The 25,477-nt window shown below is 39.1% G+C and overlaps 1 protein-coding gene and 1 gene segment (V, D, J or C); both read left to right on the top strand.

Annotated features, from left to right (window-relative positions):
- Positions 1-25,477, top strand: part of LOC131405801 (M1-specific T cell receptor alpha chain-like) — a 584,807-nt gene that overhangs the window by 242,325 nt on the left and 317,005 nt on the right. The gene's annotated exons all lie outside the window — the stretch shown is intronic.
- On the top strand, positions 4,663-6,084 carry LOC131405800 (T cell receptor alpha variable 39-like). The segment is given in 2 exon segments: positions 4,663-4,888; positions 5,040-6,084. Coding segments are annotated over 2 exon segments (420 nt in total).

Raw genomic sequence — 25,477 nt, 5'->3', positions numbered from 1 at the left:
CTTAGAAGAATAGCTACTGATGAGTTAGAAACAACATGTGTGTGGTGATGTGTTGTAATTAGTATTTTGGTGGTGAACATGATGTAATCTATGCAGAAATAGAAGTACAATGATGTACACCTGAAATTTTTACAATGTTATAAACCAATGTTACTGCAATAAACAAAAAATTAAAGAAAATTTAAAAAAAATAAAAAAGAAAGAAACAACAGAGATTGAGCTCTTGCATGACACAGAGTCATTTGCACATGTATCATTATTTTGGGAAAGGCAGTTTTAAATGCCATGCTCATTCATTAATAACACTGTAAAAGAGAAAGTAGTCCCAATCTTGGGGGAAAAAAATGATGATTGCTAGATCGTTTTTCTCTATCATGCAAGAGCATTTCCTAGTAAGCACTTATCTGACGCTCTTGGGGAATGTAACTTTGTTGTCACAGCATATTTAGCTGGCAATCCATAACTGAGAAAAGGCTCAGATGATTTATACTCCTGTGTGTTGGAGATTAACCTACAGAGATGGAAGAGGCATTATAAGTTCGCAGCCTGGAAGAAAAACTAACCCCACATTCCTGTATCAATTCTACCAATATTTTATTTTGCTATCAGTACATTTATATCTTTTTCCCACAAGCACTCGTGGAATCAGCTCTTTTTATTAAAGATTCTCTCCCTAAGAAATTTAACAAAACTTGGACACAGACTCACTCCTTATTTGCATTAGATTTTTGTTTCTTAGCACATTTAAGGCCATTGTGGCTCTGAATCAGATAATTACTTCCTGATACCTAAACTACAAAATCTTGGTTCCGTATACATTTAGCTTGGACAGAAAGGTAACTGGCCATTATTTATTTAATTTGATACCCTGACATTTAAAGATTTTCTTGTCAGTGCAAATCTAATGGACCAAATGTCTTGAAACATTCCTAATCTTTTTTAATAATCTGAATTTAGCCATGAAGGCAAACAGAAATAAATTATTCATGTATAGTAAGAGTGTCAAATCCCACAGATTGTGTACCTTTCTCCACAACCACATGGCACATTCTAGCTGTGAGAAACATCTTCACAAAAATAGAATCTTCAGACACAGAGATCTTGCAAGAAGAAAGGATTCCTCTCATCCACACCCTCCTTGAAGGATTTCAAATTTCTAGGCCAAAGTCACTCCTGGGGATGAAAAATGTCTATCAAATGTCAGCATGAAATTCTCTCTTACTTGAAATGACCTCACTAGTCTCATCCTGATATCCTGGATACAGGAGCCTATCCTGACTCATCTAGGGCATGCCAGGAGTACACATGTCATTAAATAATTCAAAAGCATGACTTCTTCCTCTCACAATTCTCCAGGTTTTTCTCCTACCTCCCTAGCCATCCCTACTATCTTCTTCCTTTGAAGGCTATACCTCAGCTACCAATTTATTGAATTTTGGAGTTCCTAATTCCTCTTTTGTGCTACACACAGATTCTAGGCCACTTCATCAACTCCTAAACCTCCAACACCATTTAACTGTTCTATACCAACAAATATTTATCTCTAGCCAAGACTCTTCTCAGCACAGACCCAACTGGATGCTTCAACCTCAATATACCCCAAATTGAGCTCAATATCTCACCACTATAAGTCCTCCTCCTCCAGTATCCCCATCCTAGTGAGGGAAACCATCATCTCTTCCAAAGTATCTTTGCTATAGCCAGAGTTATCACTTAAAAATGCAAATGTGATCATTTCACTCTCTTGCTTAAATTAGTCAATGACTTCCTATTTCCCATAGGACAAAATCCAAAATCATCACCAAGGCTCACAAACCCTTCCTCGCTCCAGCTTATTTCTCTGGCCTCATATCCCATCTCTCATCTTCACACTTATTGGACTGTGTACCTAATATCTCCTGTTTGCCCTTCCAGGTCCTCTCTCCATCCTTCTGCACCCTGCCCTGTGCCCCAGGTGGCTGACCTGTAGGGACTGCATCAATGGGCTCTCTTGCCTTCTGGATTTTAGTTGGTTTTGGCCCCAGGGAAGTACCCACAGATCAGAGGGAAGGAGGAGCATATGATCAGGGTATATATTTTCTCAGCTTCCTCTCTGTGGGATTGACATAGGCTGACATTGACCCTCTATGACAAGGCCAGCTCTTCAATACAGCCTTTCCAAACAGCCTCTCTAACTCCAGGTTCCAGTAATCACTCTCTCCCTTCCGTTTAAGCTGGAGTGATGCTAGTTCCACAGTACTGCATCATCCCTTATATGTTCCCTACACCCTGCTTATACTTTCATAACTAGTGCCATAGTAAACTCTCCTCAAATTTTGCAGTTTTTTGTGTGCACGAGTTTCCTGCTAGAATGCTGACTGATATTGTCTGCTTTCAGATCCTAAAATGTGCCTATTTCAACTTAAATGTTATTTCTTCAGGCACACCTTTCCTAGCCCCCTTGATTCAGGTATAACCACCCACTAAATCTCCTGTGGCATCCTGTACTTCTCCTGTCACTATATCCTCCACACTTAGTGGCAATCATTGAATGAGTGTTAATGTTGCCTTCTCTAATAGATTGCACGTTCCATGACATCAGGAACTGTGTCTGTCTGGCTCATTGCCATAGCCTAAGAGTTCAGCCTGGGATCTGGAGCACAGGCGATTCTCAGTAATTATTTGTTGAATTCATAAATGGATGGATGAGTGAATGAATGAGCCTACTTTTATTCAAAAACAATATTTCATCAGAAAAATATACAGCAAAATTTGTTGGAAATACAAGAATAATTTGACAATATATTAATTATGGGATATTTTAATTTCCTTTACAATACTTTCTCAGAGACGGAAAGAGAAAGAAGATGAAAAATATATATTATATTATACATACAGAGAGAGAGACAGCTTGGAACATTTACCAAAAGATGAGTGTGTATTATGACTCAAAGAAGCAATAGGAAAGATTCATAAAGGACACATTCTCTGAAAACAATGCAATAAAGCTAGAAATTAATAATTAACAGACAACCAATAAGTGAGTTGAAAATGAATTAACCACTTATGATATAATAATTTCCAAGTCAAAGAACTAAAAGTTAAAACTGCAGGTCATTAAAAATCAACAGTAATGTTAGAACTATGTATAAAAATCTATGGATTTGTTCAAAGCAATACTCAAAAGAAAATATATAGCCTTGAAGACATTTATTAATAAAGAGTCAAATAAAGGAGCCAAATCTTCAATTCAAGGAACTAAAGGATAGTAATAATAAGCAGTCAGCCAACATAAAGAAGAGAAAAGTCTAATAATAAAAGTAGGAATTGATTTAAAAACAAAACAAAAATTAGAATTTATAAATAAAGCCAAGAGTTCAAGAAAATTTATTGAGAAAACACAAATACACAACATCAAGAATGAGAAAGGTGATAAGAAAAAAAAGGAAGAACAAATATACACTAGGAACGAGAAAGGTGACATAACCCTGTCTAAGAAAGGAATTTTTTGATTCATCAGTTAATACTTTGTGTAAATAGATCTTGATGAAATGAATGATTTTTAGAAATATATAACCTTTTCATTTGAACTTCTAAAGTTTCTTAAATGTATATTATTTTATAATTCCAAAGTCTGCTTCAAAACAGAAGGGAAAAAATCCTGAATTCTGCCTCTTCCACCTTCCCCACATACCCAGCACACAGATACTGCACATACACCAAGTACCATGTCTCAACTCTGCTATGTTCCCATCTTTAAAACAACAAATTCCATTCCTATTGTTACAGGCTGAATACACGACCTGTAAGAAGGCAAGACGATTCACAAACTAACCCAGTTCATCAGAAGTAGCTACTCGTGTTTAGGGGAGTCCTAAAGAAACAAAAGCCTTCCCACTCTCCTCATCTCCCCCCACCAATAGTCCACACGGTTGAGACAGCACTACTGTGGGGGGCATCTGCTATTTTGTCCTCTCAGAACAGCAACTCCCTCCTGGTAAAAGATAAACTCGAACCACGTCTGAAGGGAAGCCGCCATCTTACCTACACATCCACCTCAGATACCCCTGAATGACCCAGAGGTGGACGCCTGACCCAGCTGAGCCACAGACTCCCTGCTGCCGTCACAAACTGACCCCCTGGAGGAAAACCTGACTCAGACTAAAGTAAGCAAAGCCCTATTTCGGAATGTTTTAATTTGCGTTGGGAAAGAAATCAGCTAGCTAGAAAAGAAATTTTGCAGCTAGAAAATGTTTGCAAGCATGTCTCCCGTTTTGTGGCCGCGTGCATAAAGCTGATATAGAGACAAGTGGAATGAAAGGAGAGTCCTTGCAGGATTCAGTTCACAGGCACCCTGGACGCCTGAAGTCTACATACACTTCTGCACTTGCCAAGGTTATAGGAGCCAATTTCTTGCCTAACTTTATTTGAATGACATTTTTTGTCACTTGACAAATGTTCTGACTAAATCAATCAGATTTTTAAGGATTCATTTGATAAGAAATTTTTAAGAACACCTCTCTGGCTTACAGAAAGCCAGTTTACTTGCGTACACGAGTCTATGGGTTACTGTCTCAGTAATTTCTCCAAATACCCTGAAGGGGGCACTGTTTCCATTCACAAAAAAAACAAAAAAAAAACAAAAAAAAACAAAAAACATCTTCGGTCCAAAGCTTTTTTTTGTTTTTTTTTTCTTTCAAAAGAAGGGAGGAACTGAGTGAACCGCATGAGGTGATTCTAATTGGTTGGGACATCTGTTGAAATCGTGTTTCTGTAGAGAAAGAAGAAACTACCGTCTTTGGAGATCCCTGGCCAGCTTTCAAGGCACCTAAATCTGAGTCTTATGTGAACTGGACAGAAAAAAAAATGAAGAAGCTACTAGCAGCGATTCTGTGGCTTCAACTAGACCGTGAGTTGAGGGTTATTGGAGAGGGAATTGTAATACAATGTTCAGGGGTGGAGACAAGGTTCAGTGTGATTCCTGTGAGGCTCCCTGGGGAGGAACTGGATTACAGGGATAACCAGTGAACTCCTCCTTCTGGAATGTTCTCTTTGGACAGGGTTCAATGGAGAAGTGAGAGTGGAGCAAAGCCCTCCGTCCCTGAGCACTCAGGAGGGAGAAGACTGCACTCTCTACTGCAGTTACTCAGGCACGACTTCAGACAGACTGCACTGGTACAGACAGGATGTGGGGAAAAGCCTGGAATCCCTGTTTTTATTGGTGTCAAACGGAATAGTGAAGCAGGAGGGACGATTCACAGCCTCTCTTGACACCAAAGCCCGTCGCAGCACCCTGCACATCGCGGCCACCCAGCGGGGCCTCTCTGCCACCTACTTCTGTGCCGTGGACACACAGCGCTCCCCCGACGCTTTCAGTCTGTACCCAAACCTGCAGCCTGCGCTGCCACACACTCCTGCTGCGGGGAGCACGGTATGAGGCTTAGTTCACTGTCTCTGCATCTCTTCCTGCAAGGAAAATTCTGAAATGAATGAGAAAAGGTGATGTTTTTAACTTTTATTTTCTTTACTGTGGAAACTTTCCTTAAAGGAAAATGGATTCAGGGGAAAAAACTCTTAAACATGTCTTTCCTGAGAATACAAGCTCTCATCCTTTACTGCCTCCCAGTCAAAATCCATTAGTCTTTCATTACGGAATGATTTTCCGTTTAGTGCAACTGTCACAAATAATTCCTATGAAATGTGGAACCATTATTTGTTTTATATGTGACTGTAACATATAGCATTTACCAATGGAGGAAAAAAAAGAATAAGTGCTTTATAAAAGAACATTTTATGAGAGGCTCCTTACCTAGTTTTTCCTCCTAAAATATTGACTGCAGTAGTCTTTAATATCCATGAGATCTGGATATCAATTTATCACAATGTATAGAGAGATTCTTATTGTAGGACTTAAAAAAAAAAAAAGTCTAATTAAAAGACCTGAATACACCCTATTGAATGAAAACATTATGCGTATACCTGGTCTGCAAACCCAGGATACAAATGCTCTCACGTCTCCATTATTTTTCCAAGTAGTTGTTAGAGCCACTACCTGCCAAGTAACTAGGAAGTTCATTATCTGCTTCTTGAGCCCTTCCCCACGCCCACCCCTGACCTGTCTAAGAATCTGGGAGACTTAGGCAGCTCGGAAAGGATTAGTCCCACTTCCACGCCCAAGCTGTGGACCGTCCCAGTTGACTCCTTCCTTGTTTCTTGCTGACACCCAGTCTCCCCCACAGTCTGAGAGGGAGTGCTGCACCACTGCCAATCCTGCCCTTGACTGGTGACCCCACTCCTTTAGTGTCAGCTTGGCCATGGGTGCCTCGTGCCTGGGCTCCCAAAGTTGCAGAACTCTGCACTCGTCTCCTTCATAGACACACAGCCACCACCCGAGTCCCAGATAAGCAAACAATGCTGGGTTCAGAGTGGTTCTGGCATTCATATCGTGGCTCCAAAACAACATCCCCTTTTATGGATCTTCTGGGATCCATACCTAAGTGGTAAATATCTTTTGTGTGCATGTCTCAGACCCTTTGGGTCTGATTTTCTACTCACTTTCTCCAGAGTGACAGTAGGGTTATGCACCAACCCTCTTAAGGACAGATGCACTTAGTACCGCCTGAGGATCCTGCAGCCTCTTTCCAACCCTGGCTACTTTCAGTGACTCAAGGATATTTATCCCCCAAATGAGACTCCCTAAGGTGACCTATGCCACTTTTCTAAGAGAGGTCACCAACACTATGGCCTCAAGTGAATATATAATGGTTTTCTGAGATTTTCTTGCTGCATAATAGAACTAACCCAATATGGATAGGCACCCTGCTATATACTTTTATGAAACAAGTGAATTAGGCACAATTTAAGACAATTAAATGAAACTTACATATTAAGTTTTAATCTCCCTGCTAAGATATTGGTGAAAACATTTAGTTTAATGGCAAAGAAAGTAGTGTCTACTTTAATATAACATAGGCTTATCTTCTTCTAGGTCCTGCAGTGCCTCTCTTTGTCCTGTAATACTCTTGTCCCAAGACAGTTTGCAGTGGGAGGTCACTCCCTGGTTCAAGGACCCTTATGAAACTCCAGAATGTTTCTGGTGTTTGCTTATACACTTTCTCAAAGTCATAATATCAATTCTTTATTGTTTTAGAGGCTGTGCTTCCCTCTAATTACTTTGCAAAATGTCCTCACCTGCGTTTCTTACCACCCAGGACCAGTGGCACTGTTCCACAGCTCTGCTCCTTCCTCTGCCAGCAGAGACTGTGTCCTGAGTCTGGCTGTTTGTTCTGCTTCTCTCTTCTCTGCTCTGGTAATGCTTGTTAGTGGGCTGGGTTAGTTACTAATTGAAATTCAAGCTCAAATCAGATCCCTCCACTATGCAGAATTATAGATCCCATGACACTTTTGTGAACATCAGTAAAATCCTAACAGGCCACATAAGGTCGGGGGTTTTATGTCTTGGCCATTGCATATGCAATAGTGTTTGTATCTATAACCTGCAATCCATCATTTTATCATTTAGGAATGTATCAGGAGCAGTGTACAGCTACAAATAGTAAGAATATAGATTTATTTATATTGTACATTCAATTAGAAATAACCACTTTGCATAAAATTTTAAGATGGAATGTCCAACACAGGAGGACTTCTTGGTCCACAGGCTTCGTTGCTTCCACCTTTCTGTTCTTTCCTTATATTTTCTCATTTGAACTTTATAGCAAAAGAACATGATTTCTTTTTGTGACTGAGTGGCTCCACGTAGTTAAAAAATACAGAGTAGTAGACCCAGCTTTTTGACTAGGTGAATAGGAGAAAATATGCTACAGGAGAAGGAAGTTTTAACTAAAAAGTTCCCTATCATCCCAGATTCATAAACATGGAAGTCTCATAAATGATATAACTGTGCTGTGAGTTGCAAAGATACAGGGGTCAGTCCCATTCAGCTCAAGAATCTTACAGATACTGTGAGGAAAGAAATAAAAGAGATTGATGCACAAATTACTTATTTTGTGTGTTTTATTGTGGCTATTGGAGCAAAAGTGAACACACAACGGGAAACAGAAAGAACACTATTATCGGCCACAATTATTCAAGCAGCATCTTAAATAGACTTCCATAAAATAGAGTCAAGAGAGAGCCCTAACTGCTAATTTGATAATTTTTTAAAGGAAGGAATTGAATGAGAGGGCCATAATGAAGCTTCTCTTATTATGGCAAGTCAGATTTTTAGTGACTTTTCCCCTTTTCAATTTTTTGGGGAAAAGGAACACAGAAGGTCTATAAGAGCCCTGAGCGTGGTGGTGTCTCACCTCAGAACAGTTGAAACTGAGGAAGAGGGGGAAGTTCTACATAAACACCAGCAAAGACTGTCTTTGAACATGGAACTTGTTTTTTCTCCTCCACTGGTTCCGCATCTATAGGATGGGGTCAATAACTGAGCAGCTATCTCAGTCCCAGAATGATCTCAGAATGATTTTGGAAAAATAAGATGCTCCCAGTCAACAAAACTGTACTGAAAAAAAAAAAAACTATCTAAATTTGGCTGTTTCTTTGCCACTCAATAACTAGCAATTTGTAACTCAACATCCTTGTGAGGCCCTTTTCACACAGTCACAAGCTCTCTACTGCACAGGAATGCCTCCTAAAGAGATTCAGGGTGGAATCTCAGGAAAATTTAATCTTTGGATCTTACCTGGATTTACCTCAAGTCTGAGTGTCTCTGCCAGTCAGAAGAATATAATACTTTTTCTATATTATCTGCCAATTCCCTCCTCCTCTCCTTCCACTTTTGTTTGTTTTTACTTTGTTAAATTGTGAAATTTACTGAAACTTTGCCATTTCCAGGCTAGATAATAACAAATTTCACTGTCAGGGAAAGAATTTTATAAGAAATACTCAAATTGAGCTTTATATAAAAATAATTGTAAACAAGTTTTCCTGTTCTACTAGTGAAATTGGCAAGCCCTAATCAGTACTCTCAGATACCAGTTTCATCAGATTTTCCTCCAAAATCTCTAGAAAAATAATAATCTTGTTTCAGTAAAGCTGTCAAATAACAATATTCCAGAAATTACAATACAACGTAAAAGCTGACCTTAACATTTCAACATTCGGATCCTCCTAAGCAACAGCACATTGAAAAAGGAAACAGATTATTTCTCTAAATTGCCCCAGAATCCTCACAGGCTAATTAGCACCCACAGCCATTTGCTGGAAGGTTAGTAAGGGTCAGCACAGCTGTGTCCAGACCAAAAGCTCTTGACACCATTCAGAACCTACAGCACTGACTACAATAACTTCCATATTCAGACAAAATGAAATTTGACGTGAAAAACTGACTTACTTCCATCTGACTTTGAGTCAAGCAAAGGCTCTACTCTTACAGATTAGGCTGAAAGAATTTTTACCTTGTATTTATAAATATCATAATGTATCTTGAATTTCAAGTTTCCCGAACTGTTACCAAAGCAAGCATCCTTGTTAATGACTGCTTGTCAGGACATTTTTATTTTGCGTTTATGAACTCGATCTCTGTATTGTTACATAACCAGACAACAATGTTTATATCAGATTTCTTATAACCTTTCTGTAGCATTTAACATCATGTCACCACACACTGATTTCAATGTTGAAAATAGTTTCACAAGGAAACCATTCATGATAGGAAAAAAATCATTGCTTAATCCAGTCGAATTACTGAAGGAACAAATACCTACTCAAATCCCCAAATCTCTTCCTTAGTACAGAGAACTCGGAGTCTGAAGATTAACTTTTGGGTCTTCTTAAGGTCAAGAATGTAAGCAAATTCCAAAACAGATGAACATGACTCAGATAGTTTAAAGAAATCCATTAACTTAAAATTTAAAACATAAAAACCTAGTTCTTCTCACCTACCTTACCAACCCCTTCCCAATTTATGAGTACATAGATTTCTATTTTCTTTTCCTAGAATCACTTACTTCACTGAAAATGTATCATTATACATTATCCTAAAAGACACAATCCAGGGGTTCAGAACTGAACGAGTTGATTTTAAGGGTATGATGATGTAATAAGAAAATATTATCAGAGGTGACAACTTCCAACACACTAGAGCGTGTTAAACCCAGTGTGTTCACCCTGGCGGGACGTCCATGAAGGTTTCCGGTGATGCTAATCCCAGCTCCCAGCAGTTGCTGCCAATGACCAGAGCTTCTACTAACAAGAAGTTCCATAAAACACTCAGAGCTCCATCCTCATCAGATGCACCACCTACCAAATCTTACCAAATTATAAGGATTAGGAAAGGGGAAACTTTTCTCAATTGTGCTATTTATGTCTCAGAAAAGGCATTTAAGACTAATAATTCTCCTCTGAATATGCTTTCCACTCTGTCCCAAGAGTTTTGCTGTGAACTATTCTTTTTCTTTGCTTTTGTCATCCTTAGTTACTTTCTCCTGTCTCTGCACCAATGTTTATCTAGAAATTAATTTCTTCATTTCAAAAGAGTTAACATTTTTCACCTTTTTATATCTTTATGTTAATTGGATTATGATCAGAGAATATGTCTATAAAAGCTCTACTTTTCAAAAATTTTAAAGTTTACTTTGAGGCCGAGTACATAATCATAATTAATTTTACTTGAAAGCTGTGAATTTATATGTGTGTGTGTATCTATGTGCTCAACTTTTTTGATGGTTTCATTCAATTCTTTTATGCCCTTGCTTTGTATTCTATTAAATCTGTCACATTCTGAAAGAGGACTGTTGAAATCTGCCACTTATTTTATCAAGTTCTTCTTGCAAATTGCTTTTGTGTCATTTATTTAGCTTCAGTGTTTTTGATGAGTATAGTTTATGACTTATAGCTCTCCATAAAGTCTGTCTTTTTAGCATAATGTTCAGAAAATCATCCGTTTCTTCTTCATCTTGTGTGGATGCAACCTGCTATTTTTCCCTCAAAATATATTCTGCTCTCTTTTCTTCCTTTATTCTGCCTCAGAGTAAAATCTGTATTGCCCAGACTTCCTTGCAGTTAGATATGGCCATGAACTAAGTTCTGGTCAATGAAATATAAGTGTCGTGTGGCAGCTTCTAGGAATTTCTCTAAGACTCAGCATGCAAGATCTTCAGTCCCTCCCAGCTAGCTTGACTCCCAACTCCTTTCTTGCTGGAGTTGTTGGTCCTCTGAGATTCAACCGTATCCTTCACTTGGTCTATGTGCCATGTACCTTCCTTAATGAAGTCCCCTCGGCTGGCACAGCAGTTCTCAATTCCCAGCTACCTTCCATGAACTCCTTCAGGCAAGCAAAATATTACCAGATATTTTTGGGAAACTATTTCAATAGACTATAGTGCTATTTCTACTCTACTGTGGCAGAAATACATTGGAGTATATCATTTTGCAAAGCTAGATCCTCTCAGAGTTCCAGACAAAAACAGACAAAAGTTTCTTTTGCACTGGATAGCCAACTTATCTTGTGTTTTTGATCATCATTACTAGCTCAGCGATTCATGATAAAAACTGCCCTGAAACTTCAGGCTGTGCTCTTGACAAATTTTCAAAAGAAAAAATAATCGGGTGCCTGGCTTTTGCAACTCAAAAATGCTTTCACTTTTAGGATATCTTCTCCTCTTAAGACTTTTTAAGTCTATTTTAAGTCTAAACTCAAAGTCAAGAATTTGAATCTTTGGTCTCACGGAATTATTTGGCAATCTCTCTTTCCTGGATCAATAAGTTTCATCCCCAGAATATATGTCAAAAGGGTTATAGGGGAAAAACATGAATTTTAAATGAGGAAACTATGTCAGATGACATTTGAAACTACTATCCCACTGCATGTAGAACTGGAGGTTCTGATAATACAATAGCACGAATGCCAAACTTGGTGTCAGAAGGAATTTCTTGGTTTTCAAACTCTTCTGCTCTGAGCTCAAGGCCCTTAGGCAAGTTACAAAACATATCTAAGCCTCATTTTTCTCCTCAAAAAATGTGGAAAAACAAAAACCACTTATGAAAGTTTTTATGACATTTAAAATCAGCCACTATGGAAAACAGTGTGGAGATTCCTCAAAAAATCAAGGATAGAACTACCATATGATCCAGCTATTCCACTGTTGGGTATTTATCCAAAGAACTTGAAAACAGCAATTTGCAAAGGTACATGCACCCCTGTGTTCATTGCAGCGTTATTCACAATAGCCAAGACTTGGAAGCAACCTAAGTGCCCATCAAGGGACGAATGGATAAAGAAGCTGTGGTATATATACACAATGGAATACTACTCAGCCATAAGAAACGATGAAATCCAGCCATTTGTGACAACATGGATGGACATTGAGGGTACAATGCAAAGTGAAATAAGTCAGAGGGAGAAGGTCAAATACCGTATGATTTCCTTCATTAAGTAGTAGATAATAACAACAATAAACAAACACATAAGGACAGAGATTGGATTGGTGGTTAGCAGAGGGGAAGGGGGGAGGGAGGAGGGCGAAAGGGATAATTCGGTACATGTGTGTGGTGATGGGTTGTAATTAGTATTTTGGTGGTGAACATGATGTAATCTATGCAGAAATAGAAGTACAATGATGTACACCTGAAATTTTTACAATGTTATAAACCAATGTTACTGCAATAAACAAAAAATTAAAAATAAATAAATAAATAAATAATAAAATAAAATAAAATGAGATAGAATATATGTCAAGTAAACAGCACAAATACCAGACCTTCTAGAACAGTGTTTATTGGAGGAAACTCACAAAGCCACGAGATGGAGCAGGTGTGTGGTTTCCCCAGCGTCGGCACACACCCCGACATCCTGGGGCACCACACAGCAATCTAGCAGGGCCAATGTCAGACTCTAAGAAAGAGATTCCAGTCTTGAGCCTGAAGATTTTAAGCTGCATTATTGGGAAGCACCAGGCCTTACTCAGCCTAGGGGCTGGGCTCCACACTATGTGATTATAGCAATGGAAAGTGATGGAAACTGTGGCCTCCAGTCCTGATCTGTCACCTCAGCATTCTTCCAAAATTGATTGACTTAAGCACCAGGCTGGAGCTCTACAGGAAACCAACCTCCTCTCTCCAAGGCCGGCCTGCAGGGAATCAGTTACCCTTACCTCTCAGTCTGTGAAATCCACAAACACAGTGGCTGGCATATAGCTGGTGTAAATGTAGAATTAATGTGTGTGGTCTTGGGGGACAATGTGTCCAGTCCCTTTGTAATGCACAAAGTATGTTTGTTCTCAGATTAAATAAGGTATTCAGCCAGTGTTTATTGAGTGTCCACTCTATGCCAGGCTCTCTTCTAGGCACTTGCGATATACCTGTTAGCAAAATGCACAGATCACATTTTATGCAGATTCCATTCTAGTGAGCATTAAGCACAAGTGAATTGTATCGTATATTAGAAGACAAGTGTGTAGAGACAAGAATCAAGAAGGGTAAAGGGATGGAGAGTGCTGGGTGGGCCATAGGAGGGCTGTTCCCTTGTAATTTTAGGTAAGGTGGTCACAGCCTGTTTACTGAGAGGATAAAGTTTGAGCAAACACGTGAAGAAGATGAGGGAGTGAGCCTTGAGGACGTCTGGAGCAAGAGCTTTTCAGGCAGAAGGAAGAGTCCAGTCCTAAAATAGGAAGCGCCCAGCATGTTCAAAGACTGGGTGAAATGGAGAGTCACAGGAGGTTTTGAGAAAGGAATCACATGGTCTGATTTAAAAGTCTCGCTCTGGCTGCTGTGTTGGGAATAGACTATAGGCGGTCAAGACGAAAGCAGGGAAGATTGTTATATTAACGCCAGAACCAAAAAGTTGTCAAAAAGTTACAAACTTCCAATTAGAAGATCGATAAGTTCCGAGGAGGTAGTGTACAGCGTGGTGACTATAGACAAAAAATAAAAATTAAGTTGAAAAATATCAGAACCAGTGGTGCCTGATGTTCCTCTGAGCTCAGAGTCTTCTTCCACAAGAAAAGTCCACTCAGGAGCAGCTGTTGTTTCTGCTCCTGCTGATGGAGATGGAGACACGTTTGGTAACTTTGCTGGGAATCCTCTGACTGGAAATGATCTGTGAGTTTGGGGAAAAAAAATCACAGAAAGGAGTCCTGATTTCAGATACGTGAATGTTTTTTGTGAAGGAATCTCCCCAAGGGCAAATACTGGAGCTTTCTTCTGTTGAGGAAGACTCCCTACTCAAAGTCAGGCATGTCAAGGATGTTAGTAAATGGTCCCATGGTGATGAGGGTAATGTGAAGCTTAGAGCAGAGGACAATGAATTTCCCACATGCCTCAGAGAATGCTGTGTAATAAGGATCTCTGCTGTCTTGTTATTCTGAACAGGGTTGAGTGATCAACAAATGCAGAAGAATGCTCAGTCCCTGAGCTCCCAGGAGGTACAGGCCTTTAGCAGGACTGTCTACACAATTTGCAGGGCCCAGTGCAAAATGAAAATATAGAACCTTTTGTTCAAAACTTATTTAGAATTTTAAGACAGCAACAGCAGAGCAGTAAACTAAGCATGGGACCTTCTGAGCGTGGGATCCTATGAGACTGCACAACGTTCACACCCATGAAGCTGGCCCTGGCCTTTGGCTTGAACTGCCATCACTCAAGCAAACTGTGCAGATACAGATGTTACAGACAGAAACAGGAGAAAGACTCTGCATTAATTTGATAATAGTTCAACATCATGGAGTACAGAGTGAGGGCAAATTGTGCCATTTGGTGTGGCACATCACCTCCTCCACCTACCTCTGAGCTGGTGAGATGGCCTGTTCTCTTGGCAACTGAACGCTGAATGTAAAGCCTTTAACTAGGACCCCAGCAGTGGCAGAGGCACAGGTACTAGGAGAGATCTCTCTCTGCAGAGGAAAATAAATATATAAAGGTGTTATTAGTCAAACCAAACAAGAGGTTGAGTTTTACCATGAGCTTTTTTACAACTTCAAAGGCAGAAGCATTCATTGCCTTTTCCCACAGGTGCCATCTAGTCAGGTGTTGGATGAGATCATCGAGAGGACATGACCACCTGTTGACCTGTGAGCTGGACCAGGGCATTTGGAGGCTCCTCCTCTCCTCCTCTGGCCTTGGAATGTATGCTCTGCCTGCATTCCCACATTGGGACCCATTTTCAAGGACGCAGCATTGAGAGAGTAAGGTGTTGTTGTGGAGACCATCCAGATGGTGTACGTGATTGAACTCAGTTAAGGCCTCTATATAAAATCTTAAAATTCTGGCGGGTGGGTGCGGAGATCTACTTTCTTGTGGCCACCCAAGACAAGTCTCATATGTAAGTTCCCTTGCTTATTAAACCTGCCATCTACCAGTCTGGAATGGTCTGCCTCTTTCTTCAGTCTCTTCTTGTCCCCCAGGTATGAGGTCCAGTTTGTGAACCAAGAGCAGATCACCAACTTTGTCTCTCTTGATAACATTTCAGAGTTCTCCCCTCATAGGAGAAATGGCATCATCATTAAAAATCATTTAGCATAGCCAATCTGGGGCATTTTGCTTGTTTGTCTTCCCTTCTAAGGCAAGGAGCAAAGACGTAAAGAAGTAACTCTTAGAAGGGCATATGTTCTAGTTAAACCCCCAGGCTCTAAAATCAAATACTTCATTCACTCGTTGACTGATCCTTCATTTAGCTGACAAATATAGAACTTTTATTATTTGACACACTTGTATAGTGTCTGAAGCCTAGAAAATATCTGTTGAGTAAGCTATGAACAGATACATAAGGGCTGTGGACTCAGGGATTGGAGAGATACATCTGGCATTGAACCCTGGCTTTACCACGTTGAAGCAGTACGTGACCTTGGACAATTTATTTAGCCTCTCTGATCACCAGTTCCCTCATCTGTAAAATGGGAATGATATTGGTATTAACACCTACTTTTTATTGTCATGTGGATTAATGTATGCAAAACCTCTGATTCAATCCCAGCACTTAGCATGACTCAGTAAATATTAGCTATCATCATTATCATCATTATTAATTTCTATGATTTAACTAGACACAGAAAGGGCAGCATGTGTCTCAAAAACCAGAGCTTCCCTCTTCTAGTCACTAGTACAATACAAATTATGAGAAATGCTCGAAGTTCACTTCCTAGCCCAAGGGATGGTGCCACTGTGTTGTATTTTGTTTTGTTTTCTCCTCCAGGGCAGAAGCACTAGTGTGTCTTGGCACATCTAAGATAAAAAAGATTCTTATATGGGACACGGTACTTGTATGTACCACTAAGGACCCAGTAGGTTTGGTGATCTGGGAATTTCACATTTGAAAGAGAAACCACTACCAAAAAGAATTCTCCAGAGCCAAAAGGGAGGATGTGCAACCACTGGTACAAATAAGCAGTTTCAACCCTTATGTGTGCTATGCGGCTGTTCCAAGACAGGCAGGTCTCAGGAGCCAACCACTCCAAACCAGGACAAAGTGCGAACTCACCACAGTCCCAGGCCTGGAACAGCCATGATCTGTGCTTCCACCTTGATGCCTGGGATACTGTTACTCTCTGATGAGCAAAATGACATCACGTTAGGCGTAAAACCTCCTTCCAGCTGCAGAAATCCTCCATCCGAGCACCAGACACAATTGTGTACTTGGTGTTCCTAATGACACAGTGAGAGAGACTAAAGGAGGAGCTGAGTACACATCCCACAGGGCACGGGAGGGCTGGGTGTGAGCAGTCATGGGCAGTTTCCTTCTCCTCCTGGGACAGAGCCCTGTAGAGTGGGGGCATTTCTGGGAAGGTGGACAAACTTCATGATCTGCTGTCCCAGGGTTAAGAGGAATTGTGAGACTACATCTTGGAAATGGGAAGAGGAAAGATCCATCAAAACTCTGCCCATACCAGGCAGGGAACAAATTGTCCTCTAATTATAGCTCATTGATCGAACCTACAAGCCTAGTAATGCAGTAAAGGAATGTTCTTTGCCATCAATTATTCTAAAATATGTACCATGTGATTATCTGATAATTCTCTTATAATTAAAATATCTTATACATCAATAATAAAAACATTAATATCCCCGGGGGAAAAATGGGCAGTTCACAAAAAGAAGTATAAATGGCCAGTGAATTTATAAAGAGGTATGCAAATTCTATAGCAATCAAAGAAACATAGAAAATAACAATGTGAGTCAATTTTCCACCTATTAAAATGGTAAAGGTTACACACACACACACACACACAATCATGGAATTCCTTCTCATTCCTTCTCTGTTACTCCAAGCACCCCCCCCAGTCCCTTTCGGAAAGGGCACCACTAGTCTTGAGCCACTCACTACGTAACCAGAAATAAAGACCACAAATATTCAACTCTGAAGCCCAATCACGGCTAGTCTAAGTGTAAGCTTAAAATTGAGGGTGAAGCTTAAAATTTTCTCAGTTCTGAGAAACTAGATAAAATGATGCCGGGGCTGGGGAAAAAGGGAAGGGGAGAAAATAAGCAATCAGGAAAACCAGCACAATGTTGAGAGAACAAAACTCCACGTTGCAGGAAGGACGACTTCCATGAAATTGCACCATCACCATGGACCAAATCTTCAAGTCCTGGTGAAAAACTGATAAATGTACCACTGGCATTATCCTCTCCTAGAAGAGAGAGCCAAAATATATCTTGCTTCATCACCATTTTCAGTAGAACTGAAATATAGTGATAAGAGAAGCAATCAAACAGTGGAGAGTCCTGAGAAGTTATTGTTCCTGTACTATAATGTTCAACTTTTAAAAATTGAGTGCTAAAACTTTTAATAATACAATTATAATAATAATTAAATTTTGAATAAAATTTCAGATTTATTCTTGTGTTCCTGAAGTTAATTCTATTTTGTTGATATTCAGATTCAACTTTAGCTTTGACCAAATATTGACTTTAACACCTCAACATTGGGCTTTTGGTCAAAATGTGTTTCCGGTGCACCATATTTTAAGAAAATAATTAGATGTATGAACAAAGTTTATATAAGCATATATTCACCACAGAATTATTTATAAAAACTGGGAAAAAGTGGAAACAACTTAACTGTCTAAAATACTGACATGGTGATGGTGTCCAAGTTCTAGTGAGAGTTACTCTCCCTTAGAGTATGTGTCCTAGAAATGACAGACAAAGGGAGTAATTCCCCTTTGCACCAAAGTACCTTTATACCCAACACATCCCCTAAGAATGAGGACAGTAGTGAGGACACCAAGCAGATTTTTGAGAGACAGAGGACTATTTTATAACCTGTTCATTGACTTGTCCCATGGGGGTGCTGTTCACCAACACAGCCATAATCTCTGCATGAATTCAGAGCACAGCTGTGATGCCTTTGTATCTTCATTCTGACAGTGAACCCTCCCTCTGTAGACCAGAGACACTAACAATGAACTCTTCCCTGGGTTCTCTAATTCTGATCTTAATATTTGGTAAGTACATTTTACTCGGAAGTTTTTTGTTATTTCAGAATAATGAAAACTCTCTCCAAAATATATAATTCTGGTCAAACCCATGAAATGAGCACTTTTTTTCCTACAGGAGGAACCAGTGGCAATTCAGTCAAACAGACAGACCAAATTACCATGTTGGAAGGAGCATCTGTGACTATGAATTGCATGTACAAATCCATGGGGTACCCTACTCTTTTCTGGTATGTCCAGTACCCCAACAAAGCTCTGCAGTTTCTTCAGAGAGAGACAATGGAAAACAGCAAGAACTTTGGAGCAAGAAATATTAAAGACAAAGACTCCCCTATTGTGAAATACTCAGTCCAGCTATCAGACTCAGCCATGTGCTACTGTCTACTGAGAGACACAGTGTCAAGGGCACCGGGGTAGCTGTACAAAAACCTCAGGGGCCCAGGTGAGGTATGCAGTGAGGCTGGGAACCCCAAGCTGAGGAGCCTTGTTCTCTCTCAGAGACAGGCCTGCTGGGACTTGTTAGAAGACAGGGAAAAACAAAATGGGCTGCAACTGTCTCTAGTTGCAGGGGCCCAGAAGCTCTTTCACTGACCATGGGGTGAGGGGAAAGGGTCTCAGATAATGTGCCTGCTCTCAATTAGGTCAGCTCTCTCTTGTCCTCGAGGCTTCCTTGCATGATGTTTAGGAATTAGATTCTAACAACTTGGTGCAAGTCCTAGCTCTGCTACTTAACTTTGCAAATTTGGCCAAGTTAATTGATGTCTCACAGCTTTAGTTTTTGTCACCTGTGAAATAGAAATAAAAATAATCACATAAATATAACATAGGGGTGAAGTGAGACAAGGTAGGTTAAAGGGACAGATTAGGTCTCAAAGCATCATTGGAACTAGCAAATCCCACAGTAGCAGTTCTGCCTTCTTACAGCAATCTCTCTGCCTGATCCTGACCATGCCAACTACCAGTTTATCACCCCACCCCAGCCAAGCTCATCCCTGCCCCAGGCCTTTAGGGTCAATGTGTCACCTTGTTTCTCAATGGCTCTTTTCTTAAGGACCTGATTTAAAAACTGAGTGGAGTGATAGAGAGAGAGAGAATGTGAAGCATCACTCTCTTCCCTAGGGCAGAAGAATTTGGTAGTTCACAGAAATTAGAACATTTATGACCTGATGTTACCAATCTTTGTGAAGTTCTCCCTGATTTATACGCTCAAAATAATGCATTTGGAATCAGAATGTTCAATATGGTGTTCACCTTTTCTTTTTCAAGGCAATATAAACATCAATAGTCCATGTTCTCTCAAGTACGGGCTGACATTTATTTTCTTTTCTTCCACCTCCACGTGGAGATAAAACAACAAAAATAATAATAAATGCCCTTATACAATATTAGAAAGACTTAACATAAGCTATTTAGTAGTTACTCTCCAAACTTTAGTTGATCAGCCAAAAACTGAGAGATATAGCCAGGACCCACACTTTGGTAGGAGAAATAGAAAATAAAGACGTATTATGTCCTCTTGAGCAGAGACTTCCCAGGCTGCATTGCAATTATGTAGGATGAATGTCTAGACATCTAATGTACAGGCATGAGGACTATAATTAATAACATTGTACTGAACTCTGGAAACATGCTAAGAGAGTAGATTTCAGGTACACTCATCACAAAAAAAATAGTAAGTATGAGAGGAGATGATATGCTAATGGGCTTGACTGTAATCACTTTGCTGTGAATATGTACATCACATCATCACATTGTACACTTTAAATATATTATGTACAATTTTTATTTCAAAATATATAAATAGAACAAGGGAAAAAAGGATAATAATTGAACCTACCCAGAGGGTTGCTGTGACAGTTAAAAGAAATGATGCATTTCCCAGTACTCAATAAATGACAGCTTTTGATTTAAAACAAAGAAAAAGAAAAGACTTATCGGTCTCTTGATTCAAGAAGGAAATTTAACACATCCCTTTATTTCCTCTTTCTAGTGAGGCTGGAGGAGTATAAGAAAAGTGAGAATAACAGTTAAGCAGACATGTCACACAACTGAGCACTGATGGGAATTGCCACAAATCCCCACAGCTAAAGCCTGTAGCACAGCTATGACCACCTCCAGAGATGCTGAGGGACAACTCGGAGTGCAGCAATCACAATAATCCAGTTTCTCTACTACACCATGATATACCATGCTGACTTATTTCTTATAAAGTTATTAAGTATTTCCCAAACCAAGTATCCCAGAATATTTTCATCATAGTATCATAATCATCATCACCATCATTGATAACATTTACTAAGAACTCACTATAAGCCCTGAAACTTTATACATGTTAACTAATTTCATCTTTATTATATTTTTCTGAGTCAGGTACTATTAGGTATTCATTTTAAAGATGAGGAAACTGAGGCATAGAGAGATAAAGTAGCTTCCACAAGGCTACTTAGATTAAGAGCACAATAAGGACCTGAGGTTCTAGACCGTCCAGCTCCCTATTCATGCCATTTCATTGGCAACCATTTTTTTCCAACTCAATAAATACTGATTGAGTCCTTACATGTTCTTAGCAGTGTTTTGGCACTGGGACACAGAAGAGAACAAGTCAGACATAGCCCCTTCCCTACTGGACTTTATGTCTATTGGGAGAGGTCAACATTAATCAATTGTATCCGAAATTAAAATGAGACACTTTATGTCTCAGTCTTGGTTGAGGCCTCAGAAAACCAAAAACAAACAACAGATGGCCAGTACTCCCATATGCCAACTTGCAAGGAGATATTAGCAACAGTTTGGTGAGCTCCCTCCAGCTTAACACCCACCTGAAAAGTATAGGAGAGTTATATTTGAAGACATCCCAGTACCCTAGGACACTGACGCCATTTAGGTAAAACCTCTCTTGCCCTCTTATTTCTCCTTGCTCCATCCCAAGCCTAGAGGAGACAGAAAGAGCCCAGAGACTAGGGGAGAAAGAGAGGAAGCATCAGGAGGGGAACTGAAGTAGGAAGAGACCATGCTGCTCCACTCACTGTGGGCTCCGCCTGAAGCAGACCAGAAGAGGGGGAGCGGTGCTGGATGCTTGGACTTAAAATGACATTTGGAGTTTTCACAATTACACATTATAAACATTTTAATGCTAGAATGGGATAATTCTTACGACAGACTTCCTGGGAAAATTAGGTTATGTACAAACACTCGTATCAAAGAGGACAGGAAGAAAAGAGCTTTCATATCAGACTTGCATGGACAAATGTGCAAAAAACGAAAGTCCTTTATTCTTATACCCTGTCAAGTTATGTTTATCAGTTAAGCTTTTATAAAAATTATAGTTATATTTATAAAATGATTTTTAAAGTTATAAAAATATAATAAATTATGTATATTTTATATATGTTCTATTATGAACCATATGATGAATGAATTACAAGTGTAATGAGTGCTATGAAGGAGGCTTGCAGGTAATTGTGAAAATGTTCACCAGAGTGATCACCCCAGCCTAGAGTTTGGGGACAGGGTCCTGGGCAAGTACTCATGAGAACCTTGGAAGGAGAAGTGTGGTGGGAATTTCAGGAACCAAAAGAAGGCAGACTGGCTGGAGCTCAGGGAGCTGAGGAGAGAGTGATGAGGGTCAGATAATGCAGGGCTTTATAGGTCATTTTAGGAGTTTCAATATTTATCCTAAAAGTAGTGAATGTTTTAAAATGACTTTAAGCTAAGAAATGGCAACTTTAGAATTGTACTTTTAAAGGTTGTGGCTTTAGAGCCAAGACACAAATGGTGTTGGGACAACTGGATATCTACATATAAAAGATTGAGTTTAGACTCCTACCTCAAACAACACGCAAAAGCTAACTCTAAGTGGGTCATAGTCATAAATGTAAGAACTAAACTATAAAACCCTAGAAGAAAACACAGGAGCAAATTCTCATGATCTTGGGTTAGGCAATTAATTCTTAAATGTGACATGAAAAGCACAAGCAATAAAATAGAACATTGACAAGTCAGACTTCAGCAAAAGTAAAATCATTTGTGCTTCGAAGGACAATACCAAAAAAATGGAAAGCCAACCCACAGAATGGAACAAAACATTTGCAAAACATATATGTCATGTATCTGATAAGAGACTTGTATCAAAAGTATATAAAGAACTCTTATAACAATAATAAAAACAAGAATAACCTGATTAAACAATGAGCAAAGGATTTGAATAGATATTTCTCCAAAGAAGATATATGAATAGCTAATAAGCACATGAAAGGTATCATCATTAGTCGTTAAAGAAATGCAAATCAAAATCACCATGAGATACTGCTTTATACTCACTAGAATGCTGTAATTTAAAAAATAAAAGAGAATTACCAGCATCATCAAGGGTGTGGAGAAATTAGAACCCTCATACATTGCTGGTGGGGAGGTAAAATGATGCTGCCACAGTGGGAAGCAGTTGGACAGTTCCTCCAAATGTTGAACATAGAATTACCATATGACCCAGCATTCTAGTCCTATGTCTATACCCAAGATACATATGTCCACACAAAAACTTGTACATGAATGCTGATAATAGCCAAAAAGTGGAAACAACACAAATGGATAAACAAAATGTAGAATATCCATTCAGTGAAATATTACCCAGCCATAAAAAGGAATGAAGTACTGATACACATTAAAGCATGTATGAACCTTAAAACATTATGCTAAGTGAAGGAAACTAGACACAAAATGCCCATATTTCATATTCCATTTAAAAAAATTCCCAGAATAGGCAAAACCCATAAAGTCAGAAAGCAGATAGGTGGTTGCCAGGGGCTGGGAAGAGGGAGGAAGAAGGAGTGATTGCTTAATAGTGTGGAGTTTCTTTTGGGGATGATGAAAACGTTCTGGAATCAGATAGTGGTGATGGTTGCACAACGTTGTGAATGTACTGAAAGCTATCAAATTGTACGCTTTAAATGGTTAAAGTGGTGAATTTTATGTTTTGTGAATTTTACCTCAAAAAATCTAAATATGATTGTAGTTAATGGAATGAGAAGCCCTAAAACAAATTAAATTCTTACTATTCCAATGTGAACAGTTCCAGTAAGAATATGAAAGACAGATTCATCTAAGGAAACCTATAGCAGCACAGGGAAGTACACTAACTCAGATTCCACCAGAAAATTATAAAAATATGGACTTTCTGACTTACAGACAAAGGGGAATAACAAAGATAGCGTGAGCCTTTAAGGAAAGCATTAAAAAGTGAAAGCCCAGAATGAAGTTAAAGCTGGAAGAAAATATAAAGTGCAACATAAAGGGCATTTTAAAACAGTCTGGGGAAAAGAGGAGTGTGGGGGGGGGAGAAGGTTGATTCGCATATTAAGGAAAATAGAATAATGTTGATAGATAACAGAGAAAAGGTAATGTCTCAACTCCTGGTTTCATTCTCTATTCTCCGTCAAGCAGAATAATTGTCAAACTGGAAAAGAAAAAAGAAGAAATGGAAAATTATAAGTGAAGCGCTACTAAGAGAAGACTTAGGTTCTTTCAATATAATCAAGTCTTCAGGATCATTTAAATTAATTTCCAAAATACAAAAAGAATTTACAGGCACAATTTAAAAGCTATTGGGCAAAATCTTTGAAAACCTAAGGGGAATGATGGAAATTCCAAACCCATAAACACAGAAGAAACGGATTGATACCCAGTAAAGTTTTAGAGCATATCACACTAATGGATAATGTATGTGCTCTTAGAAAATTATACAGTGATCAGTACGAGCTAGAATGAATTCTCTAAAAATATTTTTTTAAACAAGGCTGCTAAATTCAAGGCACTGCTGTAGACTTACATTGCCTCAAAGGTTTGTAAGACATTTGACTATTTTGTTTCTCATTACATCATTAGGAAAATAAAGTAATAATATCACGTATCATTCATTGAGTGATGTATTTGTCACAGGCCCTATTCTACTGTCAATAATAGCTAACATTTATTAAATGCTTAATATGTATGAAGTATTGTTCCAAGTGCATCACATATATTAATTCATTGAATCTTCACTAGAACCTCATGAAGTAGATACAATTACTAGCCCCAAGAAAACCGAGGTACAGAGAAATGAAGTGACTTGCCGAAGACACAGAGACAGAGGACAGCTGGCACACAGCACAGGTATATTAACCCAGAGCCTGCATTCTTAACCACTGTGCTTTGTTAACCCCCGATGTTATCTGGAATGCTCACCACAAAACCTCAAGCTTGGTATTGTTACCTCCACTTTATGGGAAACTGAGGACTGGAGGGTTGTGGCATCTTCTCAAAACCCAGTATCTAGTAAGTGGCAGGGCTAAGACTCAAACTTAAGTCAGTCTATTTGTCCCCAAACCATATTCGCTTTTCACTTTGTCCTTCTGCATACTGCTACAGTCCACGGATCCTCAGCTGAAAGAATGACCATATATAAAGATCCAATTTAGAGAACTGTCTCTATTGTATATCACATGATTTTATCCTTCATCCTGACCTGTTCACATTCGTCTTATGTGAATTCACATAAGGTTTTCCCATCAAATGTGCAAATAGCACAATGTTGAGGTAGGTAGCTAATATGTTAGATAATATTAGATGGACTGAAACAGTCAAAATGAAATTTAATGGGGATAACTATATATTTCTGCATGTATTTTTATAAAAATCAATTGTGATATATAGAACGAGGAACACTGGATTTACAGTATTTTTTGTGAAAATAATCTGCATGTGTAACCCACTCAAACTAGCTCAAGGGAAGAGAGTTGCTGAAAGGATACAGGTGAATCTCATAAAATCTATTTGCAAAAAATACAGCTGGGCCTCACAGGAAGCAGAAAATCGTCAATTGGCTATTCTTTCTGAACCTACTTCTTTCTGAAGTATAATCAGTTCTCGTCTTGGGAGACCAGATTCCACTATAAGTCTCTTAGTTTCCACTCCACAGCACCCTGAATTTGTATGTACATGGCTTTCATTTGCCATGGGAATACTCTAGTTTGAACCCCACAGAAATTTATAGCTCTAGTGATAAATATTGCCTAACTACTGGTTTTTATACCCCTAATCCATATTAATAAGCCTGGTATTTACCCACATCCAATAAGCTATAG

The sequence above is a fragment of the Diceros bicornis genome, chromosome 5 (genome assembly GCF_020826845.1).
Source record: "Diceros bicornis minor isolate mBicDic1 chromosome 5, mDicBic1.mat.cur, whole genome shotgun sequence".
NCBI classification, from domain to species: Eukaryota; Metazoa; Chordata; class Mammalia; order Perissodactyla; family Rhinocerotidae; genus Diceros; species Diceros bicornis.
Note: the sequence above shows the minus strand (reverse complement) of the source record. Positions and strands in the feature narration are given on the sequence as shown.